This window comes from Drosophila sulfurigaster, chromosome 2R (genome assembly GCF_023558435.1).
Source record: "Drosophila sulfurigaster albostrigata strain 15112-1811.04 chromosome 2R, ASM2355843v2, whole genome shotgun sequence".
In the NCBI taxonomy this organism is placed as follows: Eukaryota; Metazoa; Arthropoda; class Insecta; order Diptera; family Drosophilidae; genus Drosophila; species Drosophila sulfurigaster.
This window is the reverse complement of record NC_084882.1, coordinates 17,783,160-17,809,048: the sequence shown is the minus strand read 5'-3', so window position 1 is coordinate 17,809,048 and position 25,889 is coordinate 17,783,160. Positions and strand designations below refer to the sequence as shown.

General features: G+C 40.2%; 11 protein-coding genes across 11 annotated transcripts; 6 read left to right on the top strand and 5 right to left on the bottom strand.

Annotated features, from left to right (window-relative positions):
- The first annotated feature begins 274 nt into the window (after positions 1–274).
- Positions 275–5,052, top strand: LOC133835641 (4-hydroxybutyrate coenzyme A transferase). The gene is given in 8 exon segments (XM_062265666.1): positions 275–494; positions 597–842; positions 3,256–3,491; positions 3,493–3,564; positions 3,566–3,650; positions 3,717–4,121; positions 4,178–4,444; positions 4,510–5,052. Coding segments are annotated over 7 exon segments (1,431 nt in total). The 5' UTR covers positions 275–494; positions 597–664; the 3' UTR covers positions 4,698–5,052.
- LOC133835648 (nucleoplasmin-like protein) lies at positions 4,876–10,911 on the bottom strand. Its single transcript, XM_062265675.1, has 3 exons — positions 10,756–10,911; positions 10,356–10,492; positions 4,876–5,658 (listed from the first exon to the last, which is right to left on the bottom strand). Exons 1-3 carry the CDS (start codon positions 10,775–10,777, stop codon positions 5,359–5,361), a joined length of 459 nt encoding a protein of 152 aa, XP_062121659.1. The 5' UTR covers positions 10,778–10,911; the 3' UTR covers positions 4,876–5,358.
- LOC133835637 (sodium-independent sulfate anion transporter) lies at positions 5,888–9,807 on the top strand. Its single transcript, XM_062265663.1, has 8 exons — positions 5,888–6,567; positions 7,395–7,694; positions 7,757–8,097; positions 8,157–8,466; positions 8,532–8,834; positions 8,901–9,046; positions 9,192–9,371; positions 9,440–9,807. Exons 1-8 carry the CDS (start codon positions 6,552–6,554, stop codon positions 9,650–9,652), a joined length of 1,809 nt encoding a protein of 602 aa, XP_062121647.1. The 5' UTR covers positions 5,888–6,551; the 3' UTR covers positions 9,653–9,807.
- A 234-nt stretch (positions 10,912–11,145) lies between the features above and the next one.
- Positions 11,146–12,189, top strand: LOC133835647 (nucleoplasmin-like protein). The gene is made up of 4 exons (XM_062265674.1): positions 11,146–11,302; positions 11,447–11,592; positions 11,669–11,830; positions 11,892–12,189. The coding sequence occupies exons 1-4, from the start codon at positions 11,281–11,283 to the stop codon at positions 12,024–12,026; spliced, it is 465 nt and encodes a 154-aa protein (XP_062121658.1). The 5' UTR covers positions 11,146–11,280; the 3' UTR covers positions 12,027–12,189.
- Positions 12,190–12,232: 43 nt separating this feature from the next.
- LOC133835633 (ADAM 17-like protease) lies at positions 12,233–15,500 on the bottom strand. The gene is given in 10 exon segments (XM_062265657.1): positions 12,233–12,417; positions 12,477–12,639; positions 12,702–13,371; positions 13,428–13,475; positions 13,477–13,664; positions 14,060–14,198; positions 14,303–14,497; positions 14,557–14,987; positions 15,052–15,291; positions 15,359–15,500. Coding segments are annotated over 10 exon segments (2,196 nt in total). The 5' UTR covers positions 15,438–15,500; the 3' UTR covers positions 12,233–12,374.
- A 91-nt stretch (positions 15,501–15,591) lies between these two features.
- Positions 15,592–16,203, bottom strand: LOC133835649 (uncharacterized). The gene is made up of 2 exons (XM_062265676.1): positions 15,790–16,203; positions 15,592–15,733 (listed from the first exon to the last, which is right to left on the bottom strand). Exons 1-2 carry the CDS (start codon positions 16,098–16,100, stop codon positions 15,607–15,609), a joined length of 438 nt encoding a protein of 145 aa, XP_062121660.1. The 5' UTR covers positions 16,101–16,203; the 3' UTR covers positions 15,592–15,606.
- A 146-nt stretch (positions 16,204–16,349) lies between these two features.
- On the bottom strand, positions 16,350–18,433 carry LOC133835642 (uncharacterized). Its single transcript, XM_062265667.1, has 2 exons — positions 18,164–18,433; positions 16,350–18,034 (listed from the first exon to the last, which is right to left on the bottom strand). Exon 2 carries the CDS (start codon positions 17,870–17,872, stop codon positions 16,529–16,531), a length of 1,344 nt encoding a protein of 447 aa, XP_062121651.1. The 5' UTR covers positions 17,873–18,034; positions 18,164–18,433; the 3' UTR covers positions 16,350–16,528.
- Positions 18,434–18,606: 173 nt separating this feature from the next.
- LOC133835646 (coiled-coil domain-containing protein 12) lies at positions 18,607–19,389 on the top strand. The gene is made up of 2 exons (XM_062265673.1): positions 18,607–18,880; positions 18,951–19,389. The coding sequence occupies exons 1-2, from the start codon at positions 18,741–18,743 to the stop codon at positions 19,294–19,296; spliced, it is 486 nt and encodes a 161-aa protein (XP_062121657.1). The 5' UTR covers positions 18,607–18,740; the 3' UTR covers positions 19,297–19,389.
- On the bottom strand, positions 19,300–21,169 carry LOC133835639 (spindle assembly abnormal protein 6 homolog). The gene is made up of 4 exons (XM_062265665.1): positions 20,824–21,169; positions 19,916–20,770; positions 19,522–19,855; positions 19,300–19,457 (listed from the first exon to the last, which is right to left on the bottom strand). Exons 1-4 carry the CDS (start codon positions 21,001–21,003, stop codon positions 19,381–19,383), a joined length of 1,446 nt encoding a protein of 481 aa, XP_062121649.1. The 5' UTR covers positions 21,004–21,169; the 3' UTR covers positions 19,300–19,380.
- Positions 21,170–21,281: 112 nt separating this feature from the next.
- Positions 21,282–22,913, top strand: LOC133835644 (keratin, type I cytoskeletal 9). Its single transcript, XM_062265670.1, has 5 exons — positions 21,282–21,437; positions 21,508–21,814; positions 21,873–22,356; positions 22,418–22,657; positions 22,718–22,913. The coding sequence occupies exons 1-5, from the start codon at positions 21,432–21,434 to the stop codon at positions 22,734–22,736; spliced, it is 1,056 nt and encodes a 351-aa protein (XP_062121654.1). The 5' UTR covers positions 21,282–21,431; the 3' UTR covers positions 22,737–22,913.
- A 266-nt stretch (positions 22,914–23,179) lies between these two features.
- LOC133835643 (prostatic acid phosphatase) lies at positions 23,180–25,885 on the top strand. The gene is given in 8 exon segments (XM_062265668.1): positions 23,180–23,334; positions 23,438–23,593; positions 23,667–23,765; positions 23,835–24,074; positions 24,534–24,671; positions 24,673–24,984; positions 25,042–25,300; positions 25,360–25,885. Coding segments are annotated over 7 exon segments (1,314 nt in total). The 5' UTR covers positions 23,180–23,334; the 3' UTR covers positions 25,470–25,885.
- Positions 25,886–25,889: the final 4 nt, after the last annotated feature.

Genomic DNA, 25,889 nt, shown 5'->3' with positions numbered 1-25,889 from the left:
ATGCATAAGTTTCAGTTTTAAAAAATGTTCTGTAAAGAGCTAAAGTGGTCAAACTTAGGAAAAGGATAGAATTTACAAAAAATATCAAAATGTTAACGAGATTTTAAAAACAAATCGCGCCATCTAAAAATATACCAAAATATCATATTAAGTGTTACCAGGTTGCTAGCTTTGAATGTTTTAGAATTATAGTTTGCTGTCACACCCTGGACGCAAAAACGAATCAATCTAGAAATTTTGTTAATCAATGTTGCTCTATTTGTAATAAATTTGGATTTAAACAAAAAACATAATCCAAATTGTTAAACAAAATGTTAATGGCAAATTAAATGGGCATTTGAAAAGCGGTTGTCGTACAATACTTGGATAGAGCCGTTGCACAGAGCTTTTGTGGTGTGGCAAAGCTTTCCACACGAATCAGTAGTAAACGCGCTATTGGACTGAGAGCACGCGGGCTAAAGAAACCGAGGCACATCAACTAAACATAAAGAAGTGTAAGCTGACTGTGAAGTCGTCCGGCATTCGATAAACAGTGATTCTAGTTTTGTAGTTGTTGTTATTGAGCGTAACTACATTCGTGCTTCTTATTACACTAGGAAGCATAATTTGTGTGCAGCCTTCGCAATTTATTTGAAGTCGAGTGATAAGAAATAAGGAAGCAATCATGAGCAAACAACTGGCGCGTCGTGTGGGCCAAGTCAATAAATTCTTGACTGCTGCGTCCGCAAATGCTGCGGCTACCCACAACAATTACTACACCTATGTCCAGGAGCTGTCCCATCCTATTGATCGAGAGCCGCCAATTGTCTCAGCCGAGGAAGCTGTCAGCTGCATTAAGTCTGGTAAGCAGAGCATTGCTGATACTTTGCCATTCACTTTTAAATGTGGTGTGGAAACGCAAAAAAAATTCGGGGCCAGATTTTTCTATTCGTTATGTAATGTTTGCACTGTTGTGGTTGATCGCCTCCGTCCCTGCGCCGTTTACAGTTTTGCTTAGAGCAACGAGAAAGTAGAATGAAAATGCGGCCAGGTTAAGGTTATGCGAGCAGGAGGAAGAGCAAGATGTAGAGGGAGGGGCACACAAGTCATGCAAATATTAAGCGGGTTTGCATGTGTGCGTGTGTTTGTTGGTGTAATGAGGCGATTGTAATTCAAACTGTTTACACACACAAACACTCACACCATATCAAGTGGGCCATTACAGGGTGTTCAATTGACAATGCCGGCAATAGAAATCAACTGATTGACCGTGATTAGACCCAGAAATTGACTTATCAGTTATTTATGAGCACTCTCCCTACCCTTGAATGAAAAATCATGAAGCGCACCTTACATAATCTTTGCTAACTAATCAAAATCTTTCAAACAAGCAAAAGAATTGTGACGTACATACATATATATGCATACATATGTATGTCAGAAGCTGCAGCTAATTTCTCGCTTATTTACATTGATTGCAGCTTGGACAACAAGTATGCAGATAAACAAATACATATGTACATGCCTTTAGTTTTATTAGTTGGGGAATAAATTAAGAACACGCACACACATCCAGAATAACATCTGCTTGCCTGTGTATTTATATTCTGTACTTTGCCCTGAGTGCTGACAGTGAAAAGCTTAGCTTACACACACTGACACACTCGGAGCCATACAGAAGCGGCAGAAAAAACAGGTCTGGTCATAGACTAAAACGAGCAGACAGCTGTGCTGATAAGGGCATTATTATCTACATACAAAATATAATAACATGTTATACTTGTATGTGTGTGTGAGTAGTATGGCCTTATGCAATAATAATATGTAGAAGGTGGGCTGACTGTACAAGGGTATTAGCATTTTATTGGGAGCAGCAATTAGGCGAACAATTCTGTTGATAACATTCGGCAGCAGCAGCACTTGCTAAATTTTTTGTGGGGTGCTAATGCAGCATTGATTTAATTAATTTCAATTGGCAAGTTGCGCAAGAGACGCAAAAGACTGCCAGACGACGCACAAAAATATTTCTATAATCAAACTAGTTGATGATGATGATGATAATGATGGTTGAGCCCCGCCCACAAAAAAAAAGGAAAACAAACATTTGCGAGCTTTGCAACACTGGTCGCACTTTGATAGCTTCATCTCAATGGACAAATGGATAAAATATTGAAAGATTCAACCCTGTCTAAATTTAGACTAATTCAGCAAACACGCGCCGAACTAAAGAAGCGACGTCATTTCGTTTTCGGACAAGATTTGTTGTTGCTTAACTTGGTTTTTTCTTTTATTATTTTTTATGGCACGTTTTGGCAGATAACAAACAAACACACACATGTATACATATCCATGTATTTCGATACGTATTGAACTTGAGGCCAAGTAAACATAATCCATGTAAAGCTATCAACAAAATGTTGTTAACACTTTATTGATGAACTTGCGGTAATGACATTTAATTAAATTAATGACTTATGACACTTAGGGTTTATCTTATCGTGATCTTGTCGTTAGTATACAGTGTATTGCAGACACACACGAATACACTTTCAGTTGGCAGCACATTCAAGCATTACGATTTAGGATTATTGACGCCAGAGCGCATTGGCTGCAATAAAAATAGATAATGACCCACAGACAGAACCTATATACATATATAATTTCTGCCGATGGAAGTCCCAGCTAATATTGCTGAAAATTAAATAATTTTAAAACGCCTAAAGTCAATATTGCCCACTGTGCGTCGCAGGGTCGCTAGACGTGACTACAAGTACAGTTTAGATAATGCATTAATCATTAGTTTATGTTAATTTCAATTACATTTGAGTTCAATCGCTTACACCACGCATTGAGTAAACACATTCTAATGCTAGTTTGAACTTTAATGCGTATATTTACTGTACGCATTTTTGGCATGCAATTTCTTGGCATAGCTATGTTAATTTTTGCACTATATGTCTAAATATAAAACAGCACGTGCAGCAATATATGCCGGTTGTGGTCAGGGTATTAATACATTCATATATAGATACAAAATAGCCTTGCTAAATGAAAATGTTGTTTAGAGTAACGTTTAATAGAACTAGGAACAGATTTATATATGTAGTGGGAACACTTAGCGAAGACATGAACCAACATCAATCACTGAGCGATTAAACTTTTTTTACACATTTCTATGTAATATAATTATTCGAACCTGAGAATTAACGCACATGTACATATTCATTCTTCTTCATTCATTAATAATCAATAAATCATAAATTTTCTGGCTTTCAGGTGATACCGTTTTCGCCCAGGGTGCTGCCGGTACTCCAAATGTGCTCCTCAATGCGATGACCCAGCACGGCAAGTGCAACAAGCTGGAGAAGATCACGGTCTGCCACATGCACACTGAGGGACCCGCCGAGTACTGCAAGCCGGAGTACAAGGACATCTTCCGCTCCAACTCGTTCTTCATGGGCGGCAATGTGCGCAAAGCTGTTGCCGAGGGCCGTGGCGATAATGTGCCCATCTTTTTTGCACGAGATTCCTCAGTTGTTCTACAAGAAGATTGTCAAGCCCGATGTGACCTTCATTCATGTGTCGCCCCCCAGATCGTCATGGTTTCTGCTCGCTCGGCACCAGCGTTGATTGCGTTCGTGCTGGTCTGCTCAACTCCAAGAAGATTGTCGGTGAGTGTTTTTCTATCAATGCTACAAAATTTTCTGTGTACTAACCCAAATATTTCTTGCGTTTAGCTCAAATCAATCCTAATATGCCTCGTACTTTTGGCGATTCCATCATCCACAAATCGCACTTTGACTTTGCCGTCGAGGTCAACGATAAACTGCCACAACATGGAACAGGTGAAATCTCGCCAGTCGAGCAGAAGATTGGCAAATTGATTGCCGAGAATCTGGTAAAAGATGGTGCCACACTCCAGATGGGCATTGGCAGCATTCCAGACGCTGTGCTCGCCGCTCTCCACAATCACAAGGATCTGGGCATCCACTCGGAGATGTTTGCCAACGGTGTTGTTGATCTGGTCAAGAAAGGTTGCGTCACAAACAGCAAAAAGAAGATGCACCGCGGACGCATTGTGGGCTCTTTCCTCATTGGTGATCAAGCCTTGTACGACTTTGTCAACGATAATCCTTTCATTGGTAAGTCAGCCAAGTTAATTGAAAGATCTGCAATTCCAACTCTTGATTATTTACAGAGATGCTGGTCATTGACTATGTGAACAACACGAGCATTGTGAAGCAACAGCCCCGCATGACGGCCATCAACAGCTGCATTGAGGTCGATCTAACTGGCCAGGTTTGCTCCGACTCGATTGGCACACGCTTCTACTCTGGATTTGGTGGACAGGTTGATTTCATTCGTGGCGCTGCCGAAGGTCTTGATGGTTTGGGTGTGCCCATCATTGCCATGCCTTCGACAACCAACAAGGGAGAGAGCAAGATTGTGCCTGTGCTAAAACCCGGTAAGCTAACGATTCAACTTCCTGCCGGCTAGACAAATTCTAATCAACAATGTAATCTCTATCAGGTGCCGGTGTTGTCACGTCGCGTGCCCATGTCCACTATGTTGTCACCGAACATGGCATCGCTTCGCTCTTTGGCAAAAATGTGCGCCAGCGTATGTATGAGCTCATCCAAATCGCCGATCCCAAGCACCGTGAGGCGTTGGAGAAGGCCGCCTGCGAGAGATTAGGAGTTATGCCATCGCCCAATTAATTATGCCCGTACGTCATAAAAAAACGCATCTACAACTTTGGAACTACACTAACAGTCGATTATATGTGCGAAGCTGATATTATTTTTTTGTAATGCATTCTTTGAAATTCCGGTAATATAAAAAACTGACCTACAGCTGATAAATAAAAACCAAAATATAAGAAAAAAAACATGCATATTATTTATATCGTTTTTGTATACCGGCGACAATTTATTGTTTCATACTCCAATTTATGAAATGATGTGAACAGAAAGTGTGGCTAAGGTCTAGCTGTGAAAATGTAGTCGGAAGTTTGGGGACTGTTACACTTGTATCGTAATAAGTACTTATATACAATTATACGCGTTGTCTAAACTGTTTGCAAAAATGCATGGGGGGATTTACACAGTTTTAGTTAGTTTGTAAAAAGATAGTACTTAAAAGTTAAAGAGTTAGTAGCATATAGTATGTAGTTTGTATTACATCATCATTAGATTTTATTATTGATTGTTGTTAAATTGTGGTGTTTTCATTTAAGGATCTGAGAAGAGGAACTAAACGTACATTTTCAAGTTATACATCGTTTATCTCGTATGTAAAGTATGTAATTATATATTGTGTATATAGGGCCTAAAACAGTTTTAAAAATCTACAAATATAGCTTAGAAACGTCTCGATGCTTTACTTCTTCTTCTGGTTCTTGGCGTTTTTGCCATCGGCATTCTGCTCAATTTTGGCGCGCTTCTTTGGGTGCTCGATTTCCTCATCCTCTGGCTCATCCTCATCGTCCTCCTCCTCCATGTCGACGACCTCAACATCATCCTTAATGGTCTGGCCGTGAATGTAGACGGGTCCGCTGCCCTTGATTAGCTTGAATGTCACCTTTGTTTCGTAGAACTCCACATCGGGATTAACGGCGCGCGTCTCTCCGGCCTTGAGCACAGCAATCGGTATCTGTATCGAGTCCTTGCCTGTGGTCACCTGTAGATATGAGAAATGTTTATTTATTACAGCTCAGCGAATGTACAATTGTCAATGGCAATTACTGATTATATTCTAAACCGATAAAGTGGCGTTCAAATAGTTCTCCATTAGATCAACGCAAAATTCCAATTAAATCAGATTGCAGACAGCAAAATGTCTGAGATAAGAGTAACAAAATATTGTTCTTCATCATGAATGAATTTGTAGATAAGCCTTGCATTTCAAAAGTCTACTTTTGGGGTTACACTTTTCAAGATAATTTCTTCAAGTGTTTCGGTTTTCACTTTTGGCTTGATAAGAGGATTTCATTAAGCTGAACAAAACGCACTTGTCGCTGATATAAATAGACCTTCAAGAGTTCAATACTATGTTGATATAATGCATCATGCAATTGTATCTGACTATCAAAAATTGGAATTTGGAATTTCCAACTAAATATGTACGAGAATTATGAATTATCAGATTAATCGCAGCGAATACATATCACTGTCACACTTCCAACGGCGATATCTATTCAAAATCAGTTATTCCACTCAAGTGAGTAGCGGTGACAGCGGACATCGGGCAACAGCGGTAAACACGACCTAATAACGGCGCTTACGAATTCTTCCCGGGCCATTCGTTGGTCTGCAGTCGCAGAGACAACATCAACCATCCCGGCTTATTAAATCCTACGCTTGCGGAAGTTTTACGTTTTACATTCAATTTTCCAATTTGCAAGTGCCAAGCGCGTGCTACATTCAACAAGTTAACGCGAACTCTACTTAAATAAATAAAAATAATACACTATATACATTTATAATAAAAAATAATCTTTGAAAAGAGTCAATTAGTGTTCAAGGGTTTTACTTCATCCAAAGTACTTCGCTTACAAAGAAAGATTCGCAAATATGTGCGACTATGACGGTGCGTTCGAGTATTTCATAAGTGTTTAATAATCTTCAAGTATCATGTAAATAAAAAATTACTAGACAACTTTCTAAAAAAAAAACCCCCAGACAATATGGAACAGGAGAAATCTTAAATGAAAGTGAATTATTTGCAGATTTAAAGAAACGTTGAGCATTGAAGCAAGAAATCGTTAAATTATAAAAGAAAAGTATTCTATATCCTACGAGTTAAATGATTTCACAAGTAGCCAAATTGCTCTTGCCGTATTATTTCGGTATCAATAACGTTTATTGTTATTGTTTATAAAACTACAATCAGAAAGAGTCTCTTAATAATGGAGTACAATAAATGCTAGTTAACTATTCATAAATTTCAGAAGATTTTCTTAGACAAAACCCGTCTCGAAGATAACGTGATAATAAACATAACGCCATTATAAACAAAAGTCCTCATAAATTTATGGTATTCAAATGTCGTTAAGGGTCGGAGAAGATGAACGACAAACTCATAAAACAAATAGATAAATATCAACTAAAGACACTTTCAATGGAAATTTACAGATGGTTTCCGTTTTTTTCTTTTCTTTTTTTTTGAGATTAAAGTAGGGGGGTCTATCAAGCAATGGAGATCTATTGTGTAGGCCACGTATCACGAGACTCCCAATATTCCCGAAGCAATTCTTGGGCCCACTTGAGATAGTGTCGGTGGTCCTAAAGTGTAAAGCAATAAATAAAATAAAACATATGCTATGATATGTACTATATAAATATAATTGTCAACTAAGCTAGATAAGATCCCAATCATTATTTTCTGGCTCAAGTATTTTTCCTATTCGCCTGCAGATGAACTTTATCATGAACGCCTCCCAAACGTTTGTAGTGCCATCAATGCCAAGGCCAAGAATTGTTGCAGCACGGATAGTATAAAGCGAAAGTTGCCCATCTGCAGTTGGCTACCCAAATACAAGGCGAAATATCTGATAGATGACATTGTGGCTGGTTTGACGGTAGGTCTCACAGCTGTCGCCCAAGGCATTGCCTATGGAGCTGTTGCTGGTCTGCCGAATGTTTATGGCCTGTACTCATGCTTCATGGGCAGCTTTACGTACATCTTCTTTGGCACCTGCAAGGACATCACAGTGGGTAAGTATCTGCGTTCATACGAAAGCAATAGGCCTTTTAATTAATCTCTGATTTGTTACAAGGTCCCACGGCCATTATATCGATGATGGTGAATCCACACATCGATGGAAATCCAGATCTTGCAGTGCTGCTTTGCTTTTTATCGGGTTGTTTGATATTGTTGCTGGGCTTATTAAATCTCGGCGTCTTGATGCGATTCATTTCAATGCCCGTGACGACGGGATTTACCCTGGCCGCTGCCTTGACGGTGGGCAGTGGTCAGATTAACAATCTCTTTGGCATTCAAAGTAATTCGAATGAGTTTCTCAAATCGTGGATCAATTTCTTTGGACACATCACAGAGACGCGGCGGAATGATGCCTTACTTGGCTGCTGTACGATGATTGTATTGTTATTCATGCGAGTAAGTTGAGTTGTTGTTGCAGTGTAGTATTTTTAATGACAAAATTCTTGTTTTAATAGAAACTGAAGGACGTTAAATGGGGCTTTCATCAGTTAAACAGATATTTGTCCCTATGCCGCAATGTTTTGGCCGTAATTGTCGGTATCTTGTTATGTTATTTACTGAGTCGCGGTGACAATGAAATGCCATTTCGCATTAGTGGTGAAATCCAAGCCGGTTTGCCACCCGTTCGTGTGCCGCCATTCGAAACTCAGGATGCGGATGGTGAGCCAATGAACTTCAGCGAAATGGTCTCCAAGCTCGGAGGATCGATCGCCTCAATAGCGCTGCTGAGCATCTTAGAGAGCGTGGCAATTGCCAAATCATTCTGTGCGTCAATTTGGGTTGCTGTGCATAGCAAGAATTTAATTATATTAAAGTATTTCTCTTTGCAGCCAAGGGAAAGATTGTGGATGCTTCGCAGGAGATGGTTGCCCTGGGCTGTTGCAATGTCTTCAGTAGCTTCTTCTCCTCGATGCCCATAACTGGATCATTCGCAAGATCGGCTGTCAACAATGCGAGTGGTGTGCAGACGACACTTGGCGGCGCCGTCACCGGCATCCTTATCCTGATGACACTCGCATTTCTCACTCCTACATTTGCGTATATTCCCAAGGCAACTCTAGCAGCCATCATTATAGCAGCCATGTTATTCATGGTGGAGTACGACAAGATTGCCGAGATTTGGCGTGCCAAGAGTAAGTTGAATAGATAAAAAATCACCTTTGATGATTCATTTGTTATCTTTTCCGGTTGCTACGTAGAGCGCGATATGTTGCCCTTTTTGGCTACAGCGTTGAGTTGTCTGTTCTGGTCGCTGGAGTACGGAATGTTGGTTGGCATCGTGGTCAATGCGCTGTTTATACTGAAGAAGAGCATGACGCCACAGTTTCAGCTTGAAACACAAAAGGTAAGCTTAGAAAAATAAATCTTCTCTAATTTTTAGACATATGAATGCGTTTTGAAGAACACATATAATGAGTGAAGGGTCTATTACAGTCAAAACTAAGCTGTAGAATTCTTAATTATTTGTTTACCCTCCTTATCAAAATCAGCACAATGGCATCGAACTGTGTCTGGCGGAGCTCAAAGGCAGCATTGATTACACGGCAGCCGAATATTTGAAGATCACAATTGTCACGCACGTGACGGAGCGGCACATGGGCAATGGCAATGTTTCGTTGGTGATCATAAAAGGTGCCGAGATTAATTCAATTGATGCGACAGTGGCAGCTGTAAGTAATTCATCCATCTACATAGCCGTCAACATCATATTAAGCTCATTGTCTTTTCTGCCTTGTAGACAATTGTTTCGCTACAGGAAGATCTCAAGCTACTGCAGTGCGATCTCATTTGCTGGAACTGGAACTTGGCAGCAGCGGGAGTCGTGTGCCGTCTGCACAAGAAGTCGCGCAACATGTTCAAGTTTACGAAAAACTTTTCAGAACTTCTAGAAACAATACCACCAGCACATGGCGGCAACGATTCTCATATTGCATGCGACTTGAGTCAATAAAAAAGACAGTTGTTTTTAAGCATACATTAATTCATGTACAGTTAAGCATACAGTGTTCAGTGCTTTTGAGAGTACTCGAATAGAAGACACCCTGCAAGCGCCTGATATTGCTGTTTTTTGTAACATACATTTTTTGAATTAAATTTGAATACAAAAAAAATTTGGAAAATAAAGTGATTTATTTTTGGGTAAGCACTATATTAAAAGGCTGTCTTTAAGTTTTTTTTTAGTTATTTCTCCCCTTGGCTAGTATAATGCTAAAAGATTTAATTGCTGGTTGAAATAAGTTGTGATCCCTTTCATCTTTTCAACATAAAAAGATACCATTAATTTTGAGTCTACCTTTTTTTATAAGTTATGCATTTCTATTAAATGTAGTTGTAATTACTGCAATTTACTTTAATATTTGTAGAAATGGGAGATTATACGATGCAATCATTTTATAGTAAATGTTCTATTTGGTAAAAATGTATCAAGTATTATTGTAGGGTGTGCAATAGGATATCATCATATGCAAAACCCATTTGTGACGTCACAAGCACACAGCTATCAGACAAAGGGCGCGCTTTACAGATACAGACAAAATTACCCTATGCCACAAACAAATGTTGCGCGTGCTTGCATCAAATACAACAAAACCGGTAAATTTTTCCGGCCCTGGCAGCGATATAAAAAAGTGACACCCACACCAACAAGCACTTACCTCGACTACATTGAACTCATTATCCTTAGCCTCAGCACCAAGCAGCACTTGCTTGATAACGAGCTTTTGGCCGCGCGAATAATCCTCATCGACAAAGTCCCAGGTTTCGGTGTTCTCCTCTGCGGTCAGGGTGACTCCTGCAAATTGATACGTATTGCGGATTAAAGCACACAAAAAAAATTATATTCGCACTTGTGTGTAAATTTACATATACACACACGCATATTGCGTGCTTTTATGTGTGTGTGCGTATACATGTAAACTGTCTCGCCGTCGCAACCTTGAATAAAAATGCCGGCACCCGGCAACGTTGCACTAGCAAATTACAATTACATCTACTTGTATCTTATTGGACACATGTGTTAGACAAATTGGCGGCAAGTCGATAATTAATAGTTACCATAGAATGATTCTTCCGCCATTATAATTATGAATTTGAAGGTTTAAACGTTTAATTCAAGCGGCGAGCACGTGTTGAGCAAAAACTTTTGCAAAATGGAAGCTACCAACTAGGGATGCAGCGCGAAATAGAGATGACACAATGCCCACAAATATTCAAATAGGGTTACCAGACTAGAGGCTATTAACAAAATGTTCATTTAAAATTAGTATTTTTATAAACCTATTTATGGGCTTAAATAGCATACTTTAAGATTCTCGGTTTAAATATGGAATTTATAGTTTGAGCTCCCATTTGTCCATTAAAACAATTTATCAGCTACAGAAAATCGATTAATTCTGGACAACACAGCATATTTTTAGTATATTTAGAGTATATTTATGCACGAAAAATAAAGCATTACTGAAATTTAATGTGCGGTCACTCTTATTTAACAATCGCCATTGTACGGGCACGTGTGAAAAGTGCAAGTTTTCATTAACTTCTCTAATTGACTGTACAACAGCGTTATTTTAAAGCAAACAAATGGAGTCTGAATCGTTTTACGGTAAGCATTTGTTGTAATATCAAATCTAGCATCCGCCTTAAGTACTGTAAGTGCTTTTGGTGGGTCGGCTTTGTTGCCGGCAAAACCAAGTATAGTCCTAAGTAATATGAGCATAAGTAATCTTTACATTTGATCTTGTTTTAGGTGTAACCCTCAGCGAAAAGGAGCCAATTGCCCAGTTTGCTGTGCCGGAAGTGGCAGAAGAGTATTTGGTGCACTCATACAAACTGATTATTAAACAGATTTCCCTTGGCCCCGAGGCAAAATCAGGCGAATTCAATGTCATACAGGTAATTTTAATATCGATACTTTTTGAAGTGAGGAAAAACACTGACGAATACTATGTTCTGTATCTCTTCTTTCCAGGCGGAAACACAAGAAAATGAGAGCAAGAAGATAGTTAAAATTCCTATTGCCGTCTTGAAGGTGGGCGAAACCCGCTCGTTGCGTCCAAATGTTGAATTCCCAAATGGTTCCGTCACATTCAAGCTTGTCCAAGGCACGGGGCCCGTCTATGTGTGTGGCAAGGTAATTTTATATTGCTCAAATTCATACAGATAATGTATAATTGTAACTTTCATATCTGTAGTCTGAGATGAACTTGGGTGAATACGAGGATGTTAATATGTACGAGGAGTATTCGGATGAGGAAGACGAAAGCGAATTGGAGCTGGATGAGGAAGCTTCGCCACAGACAAATGGAAAGAGCAATAAAAAGAAGTAATAAGAAAATATACAACTACAACAATCAGTAAGCTAATTAAAAATAACAAACACACAACGGAAAAACAAAATCAATCATAACAATGTTAACAGTATGAAACAAAAAACATATTTTTGGTAACGTATGAATAAAAAACAAAAATCCAAACAATCCATAACAAAAAGTTAATTATTTTGTGATCAACACGTTGAAAACATTACTGTAGCTATATTATTTGGGAATTTTATTCATTATGTTTTATGTATGTCAATTTGTTATACTTAATATATGTAAAATAATTGTGGCAGTTTTGAGAAGAATGCTCACGGAAGATAAAACAATGTCGGCGACCACCAAGCGTTCTATATGTTAATTACAAGATCGCGCCACCGAGATCTTCTGGCGTGGAACGCTGCAATTAGTAATTTGATATGTAATCAACTCATTTTAAACAACAATCGATTGACGCACCGTATGTGAATAACACGACGTCTCTCGTCACTGGGATGTATGAGATCCAATTTCTGACTCCACTCAATTTGTTTCATCTCATGGCGCAGTTTCTTACGATCGAAATAAGAGATGGCGCAGCTTACAGGAATCCAAAATACAGCAGTCACCATCACCACAGCCACTGGTGGAGGATAAAAATCATTAAATACACAAGCAAATAAAGAATTTACTTCTTATACTTACTGACTATGTTGTCCTTGAGAAAACGTAGTGTCTTGGCTACATTGATCTCTTCAATGATGTCCCAAAAGCGCTCGACCACATCCTGTATGGTCTTCTCGCAGACGCCCTTGTTGCAGAAGCCCGTGATGCACGGTGTGCCATCGGGGAGCACATCTGGCGGCTCCACGGGGAAGCAAGTCTCATTTATGCTCATGCGACAGCAGCGTTTGCAGGCATCCGCAATGATGTCGCACATGCAACTCTGCAATCCCTGTGTCTCACAGTACGGCACACATTTGCCATTGCGACACTGGCCACGCTCCTGGCATATGGTGCCATCGGCCATGGCCGGTGATTTGGGGCACTCGGCATGTGAGCCCGTGCAACGTGCCTCCTGCTCACAGGTGGCATATTGAGCGTCGCGACACTTCATCGCCGCTGGCATAAACTGACAGTTCTGACAGCACGGTGAGTTCTTGTCACTGCACATGGCGCCTTGATTGCGTCGCAGCTTGCAGTTCTTGTCGCAACACGAATCATTGTCTTCGGTGCCCAGCAGACCGGCATCGCATTGCTCGTCGCCCTCGACGCGCAGATTGCCACAGAATGATTCCTCGGGCTCCGAGAAGCAGCGTCCAGACTTCGCCTGCAGCACTTTGCGTATGGAGCGAAGCGAACAGGGTGAAAATTTCTACGTAAAAAAAGAATATTTAGCCAAATATTGCATATTGTTGTTACTGTGCATACCTTATTGTTGACATCATAGCCGCTAACGGAATATGTGTACATCAAAAAAGCTGCCGCCTTGGGAGGCACTGGGTGAGCATTCAGGTATGTCGGGATCATGTTCCGATCCCCAGTTGTGTCCAAACTCATGAGCAGTTACCAGGTCAGCTTCGCGTGTAATGACACGCTGTCCATAATGATTGCGAGAGCTGCTCAAGCCGGAGTTCAAATAGAGCGTGTAGCCATTCTTGAAGTACTCTTAAGTTGGAATGAGTAAAGAGTAAAGAATATTAGATGTGCTAAGGGGTTACTTAAAAAATCTGAATAAAATAAAGAACTACAAATCAAATAAATATTTTTAACATAAGTAATAATATATGGCTGAATAGAAATCACAAAATGACGTGGAATACAAATCAAATCAAAGCTAAGGAAACACAAATGGTTTATCACAAATGATAATGATGTTTATTGAACCTAAGAATCAATTTATAGATAAACAATTAATAGCACATTGCTGCCAGATAAAACTCCTAAAAAAAAACTGAAACAAATGAACTAATTAAGAAGGACTACAAATCAAAAGAAATTGGTAAGCTAAGCCAAATGATAATAATGATTTTGTATGTTTAGGGCTAAAGAGGATAAGCAACCTGGTGTGCATATGCCACCCACAGAATTACGGCGTGGCGACCCAACGTAAGCCAAGCCTAAAATGCCACCTTCGAACTTGAGGTCGGTAAAGAGATGAGCTAAACAAAAGTCTTTATGACTGTATTCCCGTGAAAAGACCTACAGCAATTTCAGTATGGGAGACAAGACAAATTAGCAGTTGTAGTTAGGCGATTTAGCGCTACTTTCAATTATTAATAAACTTATCCTAATATCAGACTTACCTCAAGCAGATTGCGCACATCCCATTTCTCACGTATCATATTGTAATGGGCTTCGCCACCACGCAAACGGGTTGGCTCGGAGTGCACCACAATCTTTTTGATCACAAATCCCATGCCTTTGAAGCCCTCCTGATCGGATCTATCCTGCCACACGGTATCATTATAGATCTTGTGTACGCGATCAATGAGACTTATCTACAAAAGTAGAAGATTTGTAATTACAATACAAAGAGCTTCAAATTCTCTTCGCTTACTAAGTAGTTGATGGTTGTCTTGGTGTTGCCACCGCCCATCTCCTGAAAAAAACGATAGTCGGCGACCAACAGCAGCGGACAACGCGTTTTGGTCGGCGTATATTCATATTGATCCGCCTGTCGTTTCTCGCGCGACAAATGCTCCGCGTTGTCATCAATATCATTGCTCTCCAATTCGCGTCCCTCTTTAATATACCCACAAGTCTTGGGCACAATACCTTGTGCGTCATGTTGATTGAGTTTAACATCGGAAGTTTTGTAGGCCACCATTGTATGTTTCTTCGCTGTGGGCAAATGGCGCCAGGAAGGCTCAATGTGGTAAGTTTCTTCGGGCAGTTCAATGGACATGGTCAGTGTGCCATCCTCAATGTGAGCGCGCACTGAGGATTCCAGTTCGCCAAAGACGCGACCCGTATAAAAGTTGTCATGGTCTGCAATAATTGTGTATTTTCGAGTTATAGAACGACAATACTCCCCCCTCTTTGCTTAGCTTACCCAAGTGCACTACAGTCTCATTTCCATCCGCATCCACAGCGTAGGCACGGAACTTGCTGTGCAGCACATCGCGATGTGGATGCAGAATTACACGAAAATTCTTGCCCAGCGTCTTGAACTCAAGCTCTTTAATCGTGTTGTAGGGGTTACTACTTTGTTTAGCACCTCGCTTGACAATTCTGTGCACAACATCATCTTTGTGGAAAACTTCGTAGTGGCGCAGTGTCCGTTTCAACGCAACTATATATGAAAAATTCATATTATTAATTGTCACTGCACTATTTAGTATCTCTAATTTGATACTTGCCACAATTTTCGACCAGCAGACATGCAAATAAAACGTAAATAATTATTGAGCCACAACAATTAATGCATTTTGTAAACATTTTTCGTCTCAATTGATCGAGCAGTGTTGCCAAATGCCCGTGTCACCCTTTTTGTGCTTTTAGGGTTGCCCAATTGCTGTCGATTTCTAGTCTGTATCTGTACGATATTTATTGTAGTCCGATAACGATAACACTCTTGGCGCTCAATTAAAATGTAGTTTGTCTTGGTTTAATATTTTTTGACTGTTCGACCTCCCAAGGCACCACGTGGATCAGCCGAGGCGGGGACAGGCGCTAATTTAAAGTCCACGCCATAAAATTGTCCAGTAAGTGATTTTCTTCTTGGATATGGTTGGCTAAAAACGCATTTAATTAAAATCTATCAATTTAATGAAAAACACAGTTGACACACTTGCTGATGGTGCTACCGTAAACAGTGATATTCACGTAGCTGTCAGGCACATTATTAAGAAATTTTCTATAGCGACAACGCATATATTTGTTGGTACGACACGATATAATTGGCTTCAAGTGGTCCAAGTGATATTTAAACATGGGCAAGACGACCCAATTATTGTCGGGTGTACTAAGAAAATCTCTGGGTGATTTAGTTTGTTCGACATTCTGCTTTTTGTCTCTTGGCTTGAATTCGGCAGCAAGTTTCTCAATGTCAAATTTCACCGGTAAATTAGTTATGGTTTCACAAATTGGATTATTACGCATTTTACAGAAGAATTTTGAAAATATCTGAAAACGAAGTTTAATTTTTCGGCCTGCTTAATAAGCAAACGATTTAGTTTTATATTTGGATTCTACTAAACTTTATATTTGGCTTATTGAATCAAATCGATACATACATACATACATATTTTTGTTGTGAATCTATGTAAATTTACATATTTAAAAAACAGGTTAAAACAAATCTTTACAATTACTGGGGAGGGTAAATTGAACATTAAACTTACGACTAAATTCTCGCTAAAAACTTGAGTTTATTAATTATATTAATAGCCTAGCAGAGTGTACACATTAATAATGTATTAAAAAAAGACATTTTCGAAAATTTACATTTGTTAATATGTTGTCTTCTCTCCACCAGGATATTAAATAATCGGCATGTCGAAGACAATTGTCAATTCTTCCGGCATTCTTCATTTCTGCAACTCGGCCATATTTGCCTCAAATATAGCCGTGTTTATCTTGTGCTTCAGTGCGATCAGCACCTCCCTGTTGTTGATGGCACGCATCTCATTGGCCACATATTCACCGTACGTGGAGAACTCATCACGCAATTGGCTAACAATTGAGCCAGCCTGAGCAGCAGGCGGTATTGGAGAACTGGCCGGCTTTGGCGGTGACAGCGTCGTATTGACTATGGCATTGACACGCGGCAGACGCAATGTGCCGCCCGCTACGCCGGATGCGGCTGTCGTTGTCAACACATTGCTGGCGTTGCCATTTTGTGTGCCTGCCGCTGCTAGTGTGGATGTGGATAGAATGGTGGTGCTGTGACTGCTATTGGGATCAAAATAGATGCGTTTAGCCGGCGGCGCATGCAGCTGGTGCTGTGTGGACTGCTCCTCGTAGTAACCGTTCTCTTGGCTGGACGTATCGCGTCTTTGTATCTTGATGATACGCGTGGGCATCACATGCACCGCCGCGGAGCCGTTTCCATTGCCTCCGGCAGTCGCAGCCGTTTGCGTTGATTGATAGTGCAGTTCCCCGCTTTCGTTGGCCTGAAAACTAACCGCTTCCACAGTGTTGGACGTGTGATGCAGCTCCAGCATAGACTGTTGTTGTTGATGGTGGTGCTGCTGCTGTTGATGTTGATGCTGCTGTTGGTGATGATGCGTCTCGAGTGCTTCGGTCTCGTCCTCATTGATGTGCACGTATGTGCCGCTGATCTCTTTGCTCAGTTTGGGCTTTGTGTCGACATCGTCCTCAACGCCGCCACCAGGCTCACCATCATCATCGATATCGTCCACATCTTTGGTCGTCTCCTCTATCAGCTTCTCTAACTCCTGTGCTCGACTGCTTGCGTGCGATTTTCGCGGCGTTATGATGTATTCATCGTTCATAGTGTTGCTGCTCTCTACGGGAACCGCGGTTCCCGTTGTTGATACCTCGCCCAACACGTACTTTTGTATTGCGGGGTTCTCTTGTAGTTGTAGTTCGGTTTTCAAGCGACTTTTGGTGGAGCGACACGCATAAGGTGAGCTAAGAAAGACGAGATTCTTGAAGCCAAACCACTTTGAATTGTAGGGTTCCTTGCGTTTCATGCGACTTATCTCACGATGGTATTGTGTGCGTAATGTGTGAAATTTCTTCTCCAATTCGGGAATTGCGATGTTGCCGCCAAGCACTTCGCTAACTTCGTTCAAAAGTCGTTGTTTAACATCCTTCTTGCGATACTCGTCGCATGTCATGTCCCACAGTCCACGTCGCTGTCTATACTCGTTGATCAGCAGCAATGTCTTCTCCCTAGTCCACTCCATTTTTAGCTACTTAGCTACGCAGCTGCTGGCTAAAATGCCGGGGCAAAACGATGTCACAGTCACAGAACAATGAGCTCAACGAGGCGCGCTGAATTTCGTGGGGAATTAAATGTTCTATTGCAGTTAGTTGTCGATCGTCCGTTGGCAGCAACAGCAGGCTCCCTTTTTAATCGACAGCGAAAGAAACGAAACGAAAATTAGCACAATACACACAAAAATACACTGGGCGGTTTTTAATAGACAGCAAACCTAGCCCGCCTTGTTTTCTTGGCCAGTCTAATATAATTTTACCTTACTCCACAACCACAACAGCAGGAACAACAACAGCAGAAAAACAGTTTGCTAGAAGCAGCTGCTACATTATTATGGCTGGCAAATTGTGCGGCGATTGCTTTTGCTTGCGTCGAAGGAGTGCGTTGTTTGTGTCTACGTTGTTTTAATTGTTGTAATGATCAAATTAACTTTAATGTTTTTGTTTTCTTTTCTTTAAATAATACAGCAAAAAGTTGCGTTGTTTTCCCCTCTCACTCTCATGCCATGAACGCGAACTGCCAACTCGTTAACTGCTGTGTATCTCACCTACTGCTTATCGACAAATCGTAAACACATGCTATCGAATAGATTTTACAGTGAGTAAATAAGTGACTATTAGATTTATTAAGGCCAAACTGCAAATGATTGGTTGTTGCTTTAATCATAGACTTTAGTGTCGATTATGTGTTTTAAAAAGAAAGCCTATATTAATATTCGACTTATTGGCTAAACACAATCGCTTATCGAGCTGAGAGTTATCGATAACAAGCCGCAGTAAGCGCACGAGCTAAGTTTTGTTTATTTTTATTTGTGTTTCTTATTATCCCTAATTGCAATGACCAGCAACGAAACTAGCAACTTGGGGAAACTCACCGAAGAGTCGCTAAAGCGCAAAGAACGTTTGCAAAAGCTGCGTGAACAGGCTTTAGCCAAAAATTCTGGTGCCGCAGACACAGCAGACAACAAATTGCCAAAGTGAGTACAGTTTGTTTACGTTCTGAGTGATGAGATGCAAAACGTTTTGTTTTCCCCTTTTCGATTCTAGGCCAGTTTTTCGTAGTTATAAACCACAAAATGAAAACACAACGGGTGAAATTTTGCCACAAGAGCCCACGGGGAATATTGAGACGGCTGTGCAGTCACAGCTTAATTTGCTGGAGCAGCCAATGGTCATTGATGAGATTGACATAACAAATTTGGCTCCACGCAAGCCCGACTGGGATTTAAAGCGTGATGTCAGCAAGAAACTGGAACGTTTGGAGCGACGCACACAGAAAGCCATTGCTGAACTGATACGCGAGCGCCTAAAAATGAATCAGTTTGAGGACATTAGCCAAGCTGTCAATGTGGCAACGGCTCAAGTACAAAACGGAGGCAAAAAATGCAGATGAAGATTATGAATAACTTAAATTTTAATTATAGATATAATACAATTAACAAACACACAACAATTCTTCTATAAAAAACTTCCTTAACTATTTGCGATTGGATCTGTGGCCTTGATTTTCCTTGCCACGCGCTGCTGTCAAGTGTTGCTTTAGCGATTCAATTTCTAAAAAAAAATACTCGTTTGTGAAGAATGTTGTAATGTATAGTGTGTTTTAATGCTAGCTTACGATTCGTGTATTTTTGTTCCAGACCGTCGGCAAAGTGTCGCATTGATTGCAGCTGTTGTGGAATTTCTTGTCGCAGCTGCTGCAAAGTTTGACGCTCATGCTCAAGCTCGTTTTCACGTAGACACAGCAGTTTATCCTTCTCTTTAATGGCTTTTTCCTGTTGCAACGCTACCTCGGTGCGCCAAGCGATGGTCTTTTTCTGACTGAGCATTTCTTGGCCTTGCTTTAGAATGATTTGATTCGCTTTTGAGATTTCATTGGAGGCCATTTCCAGCGCTTGTCGTTTGGTGTGATTGATTTTCTTCTCAGCTTCCAATTCGGCGGCAATGTTTGCCTGAAATTGTGAATAAAATTAGTACTATGTATAATGTTCATGAGGTACGTATATACATACCTTTTCTTTATGACCCTTTTGTATGTGCTCCTGCAGCTCACTTGTATGCTGTTTCAAGTCCTCGATTTTGTACTCTAGCTTGCGCTCTTGCTTCTTGGCCGCCGTCAGCTCAGTATGCAGTTTATCGTTTTGCTCTTTCAGAGTGGAGATTCGTGTCTTGCAGCACGCCAGCTCCTCGTTGAGACTTTGATTACGTTGCTCCGCCTGCTCGTGTGCCGCCTTCACATCTCCCTTTTGCTGTATCGCTCTGTCCAATTGCGCTTGAAGTCCCGCAATTGTACGCCGACTGCGTTCGGCTTCATTGTTGTGCTGCTCCTTCAGCTGTTGCAGTTTGTCATGCATTTGCTGCATTTCTGTAGAGTGCTTTTCGGCCAGTTGCCGTGTGTTCTCCAGGAGTGCTTCACGTAATTTTGCGTTGTCCGAACTTAGTTGATCGATGTGTGCTTGCTGTGATTGCAATTCCATTTGCAGTTGTTGCGTGTTCTGCTCCAGCTTGTAGGACTGCTTGTGTGCCACCTCAAGCATGTTGTTGATGTAGAAGAGCACTGTATTCAATGGTGCCACACGGCAAGGCAGGCTTAGATGCACCAGATTTTTAAACGATCTAATCTCGACGAACTGCAGCAGATAGTCCGGATTGGATTGATCGACGCCTGAAGCTGCATCGTTGCGTTGGGAGAGGCAGAGCTCCAGTTTACCAGCCTGGCAGTCCTTTAACATGCGTATCACATTTTCCATGAAGCCCGCGAAGGTGACATTCAATGATTGATCCTGTTTTAGTATGTGAAAGGATGCGTTGTCCACGGTGGTTATGTACATACGACGCTGATCGCATTTTTCAGTTAATCGCAGTTGCTAAGCAAACAGTCAATTTTAATTCCAGTTTATTGTTATAAAGCCCTACTTACGATCAGCTCCTTGAAGTCAATTCTTTCAGCGTACAGTACACAAGCTTTTTTCAAGCGCAACGCTTCTCCTCGCTCGCCGCTAAAGGTCACCATCATCTCCACACAGGGCATTATATGTACAACGTTCTTGGTGGCATCCATGCTTGCAAAATAAGTTTCTTCATTACTTGGCGCCCACATTGCTTAAAAATATTTATAAAAAAAACACAAACAAGCAAACAACTAAAATATTCGATAGCTTTTCAAATTGTTTTCACCGCAATTAAAAAAATTATCGATAATTCCTTAATTGCAGCCTAACATAGATACTGCTATCGTTGATGAAAACAGCTGATAGTGTAACTTTTGCGGTTCAATATTATTATATTTTTCAGTTTTAAATGTAAATTAACAAATATTTGTAGCTAATTGTCATTTTGTATGTGAATTGACATGTTAAAAATGATCATGTTAAATTTAAACAATCCCTGGCATATCTGTTAAATAACAGCACCAGCAACTGTTAACTGTTAGTCTGGCTGGGCGATGTGGAAAGAGGAAGAAGAAAACACGAAAATAAATATAAAAATAAAGAAAAATTGAAAATTCAAAACATTAAAGGTGCTTTCATGTCTGTACGTATATTTGAGGTGCTGCATGGAGCGTATAAATGACTAAACATCATTTCTGTGCCGCATTTTTCAGACCGCCAAAGTCTTCGTGGGCAGCCTGCCGCCTGGCTGCAAACCCGAGGAGCTTCGGCATTTATTCACCAGCTATGGAGTTGTAGTCGAGTGCGATATTATGAATCGCTGTGGATTTGTGCACCTGGAGACCGTTGAAATGGCTGAGGCCGCCATCGCTGCACTCAATGGTATTGAATTCAAAGGACAGGCTATAGTCGTGGAGCCCGGACGACCAAAAGACAGAAGAGGTGGCGGTGGCGGAGGCGGGGCAGTTGGAGGAGGCGGCAGTGATGGGGGCCGAGCTGCTAATCGAAGGCCTATGCAAGGTAAAGTATTTAACAAATATTGTAGGTATTAAGACGCTACGAAATATTTAATTTTTAGGTGGCAGCTTCAATCGTGGTGGTCACATGAGTGGCAATAGCTTCAGAGGGGGAGCTGGAGGTGGAAGAGGCAATAATCGGACATCAAATTCAAATGACAGTCATTTTGGACCCATGAGGAACGAGGGGAGTTTCAGACAGCAACGTAATGCACCCTATAGCAAACAGAACCAAAGCACTGACGCACCGCCACAGCAAGCGTTTAACAAAAACAAATTCAATCAAAGTGGCGGCTACAATGATTTCCACAATGGGTCACATGGTGGACATCGTGGCGGTGGCTTTGAAGCAGCGAAAAATATTGGACAAGATCGACGAGGATTTGCGTTGCCCGCTGTCGATCATCATCATCAACAGCAGCAGCAGCAAATGTCATTTGGCAGCGCCAACAAGCAAGGAAGATTTGGTAATGGGCCTCTGCCAAGTGGGAACAGTGCTGACAACGGAATGTTCCAGCGTCAACGCAACAATCTGGGCATGAATAGGTAGTCTATATAATATTTTTTATATAGAGAAATGCATCACTAAATGTTTCATATATTTAAGTGGAAGCACGCAACCTGGTCGAGGCAGTTTTAGTGCGAATCGTGGCGGTTTTGCTGGTCGTGGTGGCTTCAATGCGCGACGTGGTGGCAGTGGACAAAACAGCAGTCAGAGCGGAAACTTTAATAAACACGGACCTACAAATGGTCACCATCATCAGCAGCATAATAATGCACCAAATTCATATCAATCGGACTTCCCACCGCTTGGTAGTCAGGGCGGCAGTGTTCCTGGCAGAAATAGGTATGTTATCATAAATTATATTCCACAATATAGTTCAATAAGTTTATTTTATCAATACAGGTTTAATGGACCCCCCTAGAGCTGCACTGAATATGGGAGGTGGTAATAGAAGATTTTAGATATCAAATACCAGACGCAAATGTAATCAGAGTGGATTACTAAACAAAAACAATAACCCCCATAGCCGAATTTCGTTTTCCAATAATTATTAAGTTAAGTCTACAGTTCGAAACCAATCCCAAACGCGTTACAATTTTAAGTCCAAACAATCAACAGTATGTTTGTTAATTGAAATTAAGAATGATTCAATAATTGCATATAGAAATTTTAATTAGAAAAAAAAAAAATAAAAAACGAGCACATAGTAAGACATGTTCTTACTCAATGGCCATTGACTTACGATCGACAAAATAAAAATATGAACTATAACATTAAAATATTTTGAAAATAACCTTTTTTATACCGTATAGCAGTAAATTGAACTGCTGGTCAAAAATACCAAAACATTCGGTGCAGATTTGGTATCTTTTGAAATACAAATAACGGTCACGTTGGTCACTCTGCTGTGAAATCGCAACACACAATGGCAACAATTGCTTAAATCAAATTGGATAGTAATGCATGTTATTTAAAAGATAGCTAGTGCACGATAAGGTCTCCATTATTCGACGTTGACGGTAAGCGCGCAATTGTGTATGACACATACTCAATTATTGTGTGTGGTTGAATTTAATTAAAAATAACAGTTTAGCTCGTTGGCGGTTTTTTTCTTTGTTCAAGATGGTGTATTACCAAACCAGCTACTCGGTCAAGGCAATCGTCTTTCTCTGCATATGTTCATTACTTGGATGTGGTAATGCGTCTCTGGAATATCGTAGCGAAGATGTTGAAGGTGTCCCAGCCACGTTGCCAGGTGAACTGAAGTTTGCGCATGTGGTAAGAGTCCCGCTTTTTTGTACCCTAAAAATACTTTATACCATATGGTTCATCATTGAATTTTGAATTGCAGATTTTTCGACATGGCGATCGAATGCCACTCGATCCATATCCAACGGATCCCTGGAAAAACCGCAAGTATTGGCCAACGGGCTGGGGACAGTTGACTAATGTAAGTTTTTGTATTTATGTATTCATAGTTTGCGGATAGTTATGACTAAATTTACCTCAATTTTTTTAGCGTGGCAAGCAACAACATTATGAATTAGGCAAATGGCTTAGGAAACGTTATAATTCGCTGTTGAGCACAAGATTTGACATAGATCAAATCTACATACAGTCCACAGATGTGGACCGCACACTGATGAGTGCACAATCCAATCTGGCTGGATTATACGAACCTGTGGGTGAGGATGTGTGGAATGATCAAATCAAATGGCAACCGATTCCTGTTCACACGATGCCTGAAAAATACGATGCGGTAATTATGTTTTTGATTCTTTTGTTTTACTTAAAATGCCTTAAATTCTTTGGCAATTATCATAAAAATGCAATTAACTTAAATCCCAAGGTTAACTTATAAAAACAATTTGGCAGTTTTAAACTAGTTTTAAACATGTTTGTGAAGTTCTACTGTTTGGTAGTACAGTTTATAACCCTTAAATGATTTAACTTCTTTGACATAAGCAGTTATCTTATATAATATATGTTATTTATTTAAATACAAATTCTAAGTTCTTGAGAGCGCACTTAACTTGTGTAAAAAATATTGCAATCAGTTATTAAAAATGCGCACGACCAAATTTATTTTTATCAGTTAAGCCCATTATACTGCACAGTTTATTGTTTTGGAAAGTTATCCTAAAAATCCAATTAACTTTAATGCAAATTTTGAGTGTTCTGTAAACTTCTTCAAGACTAATAGCTACCTTTCTTTTAGATAATCGGTGCCAAGGCAGACTGCCCTGCATTTGACTATTATTTGTCTATTCTACAAGAGTCTGCGGAGTTTAAGGCGAAGCTGGAACGCTTTAAAGATCTCTTTTTTTACTTAAGCCAAAATAGTGGTCGTCCTGTAAAAAACCTTTACGGAGGCGCAATATCTTAATAATACATTGTTTATCGAGCAATTGTACAACAAAACGCTGCCAGTGTGGACACAAAAGGTTTACGGCGGCGCTGACTTGACTTATGTGTCGAATTTTGCATTCTCTATCAATACTTACACTCGCCAACTGGCACGTCTCAAGACTGGCCCATTACTTAAAGACATACTCACGCGGTTCAGCAAGAAGATTGAGAAACAGCTGCATCCGGATCGTACAGTATTTGTGTATAGCGCACATGACACAACCATTGCCAACTTGTTGAATACTCTCAATCTGTTTCAGGTATGTGCTTTATACTATTTGTTATTATTGTGATTCATTGGTTCTGTATTTTAACAGCTGCATAGTCCACCATACACAGCTTGCATAATGTTTGAGCTGCGTGTGAACGATCAGAATAAGCCGTTGGTTTCGTTGTTCTATAAGAACACCACAGCGGAGCCGCTGCCAATGGATATACCTGGCTGTGGTGTATCCTGTCCACTAGAGAAACTCTTTCAACTGTACGAGGATGTGCTGCCCGTAGACTGGGATGCAGAATGCCAGCGCTCAACTTTGACCATGACTTACGAAGAAGCTAACTTAGGTGCGGCGACAGGTAAATTATAATGTCTATTTTTATTAACACAGATATTGATAAATCTTATCTTTTCGCAGCCATGCTCATAGGCATCATAGCTGCGCTGTTGTGTATTAGCTATGGCCTAATGGTCTACTATCGTCGTCGTAATTACACAATGCACACTTCGTATGGTCAAATGGCATAGATACTCAAAAAAGAAAAAGACTTTTGTTATATCTACCGAATTGAAACATTAGATTTTGTATCTCAAATTTTGTTGGTATCTTGTTGCCATAAAACATGTTAATTAATTATTAATCTTAATTGGTGCGAGAATTGTAAATACGACATAACTTTGTTAAGCATTGGAAATGAAATTAATATGCGCTCTGGTTATTGTTGTTTATTTAAAGCATATGGAAAGCAAAGACTGTGAATGATTATCCTGAAGTATCTGACACATTTTGAACACACGTTACACATGTGTTAATTTTATAAATCAATATATATACATATATACGATATAACTTATGTGCATTTACGAGTATTGTAGACTTGTATAAAAAACATCTTGATGTATAAATAAAAGACACCTTTTGTGAAAATCTATATGAAATGAAACCAC

Excerpts from the sequence above, each read along its gene's own strand:
- LOC133835637 (XM_062265663.1), top strand. Across the intron at positions 8,098-8,156 it reads TTGTATTGTTATTCATGCGA|AAACTGAAGGACGTTAAATG; the intron begins GTAAGTTGAGTT and ends TTGTTTTAATAG. Across the intron at positions 9,047-9,191 it reads TTCAGCTTGAAACACAAAAG|CACAATGGCATCGAACTGTG; the intron begins GTAAGCTTAGAA and ends TATCAAAATCAG.
- LOC133835648 (XM_062265675.1), bottom strand. The coding sequence starts at position 10,777 with ATGGCGGAAGAATCATTCTATG. Across the intron at positions 10,493-10,755 it reads GGCGGAAGAATCATTCTATG|GAGTCACCCTGACCGCAGAG; the intron begins GTAACTATTAAT and ends ATCAATTTGCAG. Across the intron at positions 5,659-10,355 it reads ATGAGTTCAATGTAGTCGAG|GTGACCACAGGCAAGGACTC; the intron begins GTAAGTGCTTGT and ends TCATATCTACAG.
- LOC133835647 (XM_062265674.1), top strand. The coding sequence starts at position 11,281 with ATGGAGTCTGAATCGTTTTACG. Across the intron at positions 11,593-11,668 it reads GCGAATTCAATGTCATACAG|GCGGAAACACAAGAAAATGA; the intron begins GTAATTTTAATA and ends TCTTCTTTCCAG. Across the intron at positions 11,831-11,891 it reads CCGTCTATGTGTGTGGCAAG|TCTGAGATGAACTTGGGTGA; the intron begins GTAATTTTATAT and ends TCATATCTGTAG.
- LOC133835649 (XM_062265676.1), bottom strand. The coding sequence starts at position 16,100 with ATGCGTAATAATCCAATTTGTGAAACCATAACTAATTTACCGGTGAAA. Across the intron at positions 15,734-15,789 it reads TACGGTAGCACCATCAGCAA|CCAACCATATCCAAGAAGAA; the intron begins GTGTGTCAACTG and ends ATGCGTTTTTAG.
- LOC133835642 (XM_062265667.1), bottom strand. The coding sequence starts at position 17,872 with ATGGAGTGGACTAGGGAGAAGACATTGCTGCTGATCAACGAGTATAGA.
- LOC133835646 (XM_062265673.1), top strand. The coding sequence starts at position 18,741 with ATGACCAGCAACGAAACTAGCAACTTGGGGAAACTCACCGAAGAGTCG. Across the intron at positions 18,881-18,950 it reads GCAGACAACAAATTGCCAAA|GCCAGTTTTTCGTAGTTATA; the intron begins GTGAGTACAGTT and ends TTTCGATTCTAG.
- LOC133835639 (XM_062265665.1), bottom strand. The coding sequence starts at position 21,003 with ATGTGGGCGCCAAGTAATGAAGAAACTTATTTTGCAAGCATGGATGCC. Across the intron at positions 19,856-19,915 it reads AAAAGGGTCATAAAGAAAAG|GCAAACATTGCCGCCGAATT; the intron begins GTATGTATATAC and ends TCACAATTTCAG. Across the intron at positions 19,458-19,521 it reads GGAACAAAAATACACGAATC|AAATTGAATCGCTAAAGCAA; the intron begins GTAAGCTAGCAT and ends ATTTTTTTTTAG.
- LOC133835644 (XM_062265670.1), top strand. Across the intron at positions 21,815-21,872 it reads TAATCGAAGGCCTATGCAAG|GTGGCAGCTTCAATCGTGGT; the intron begins GTAAAGTATTTA and ends TTTAATTTTTAG. Across the intron at positions 22,357-22,417 it reads AACAATCTGGGCATGAATAG|TGGAAGCACGCAACCTGGTC; the intron begins GTAGTCTATATA and ends CATATATTTAAG.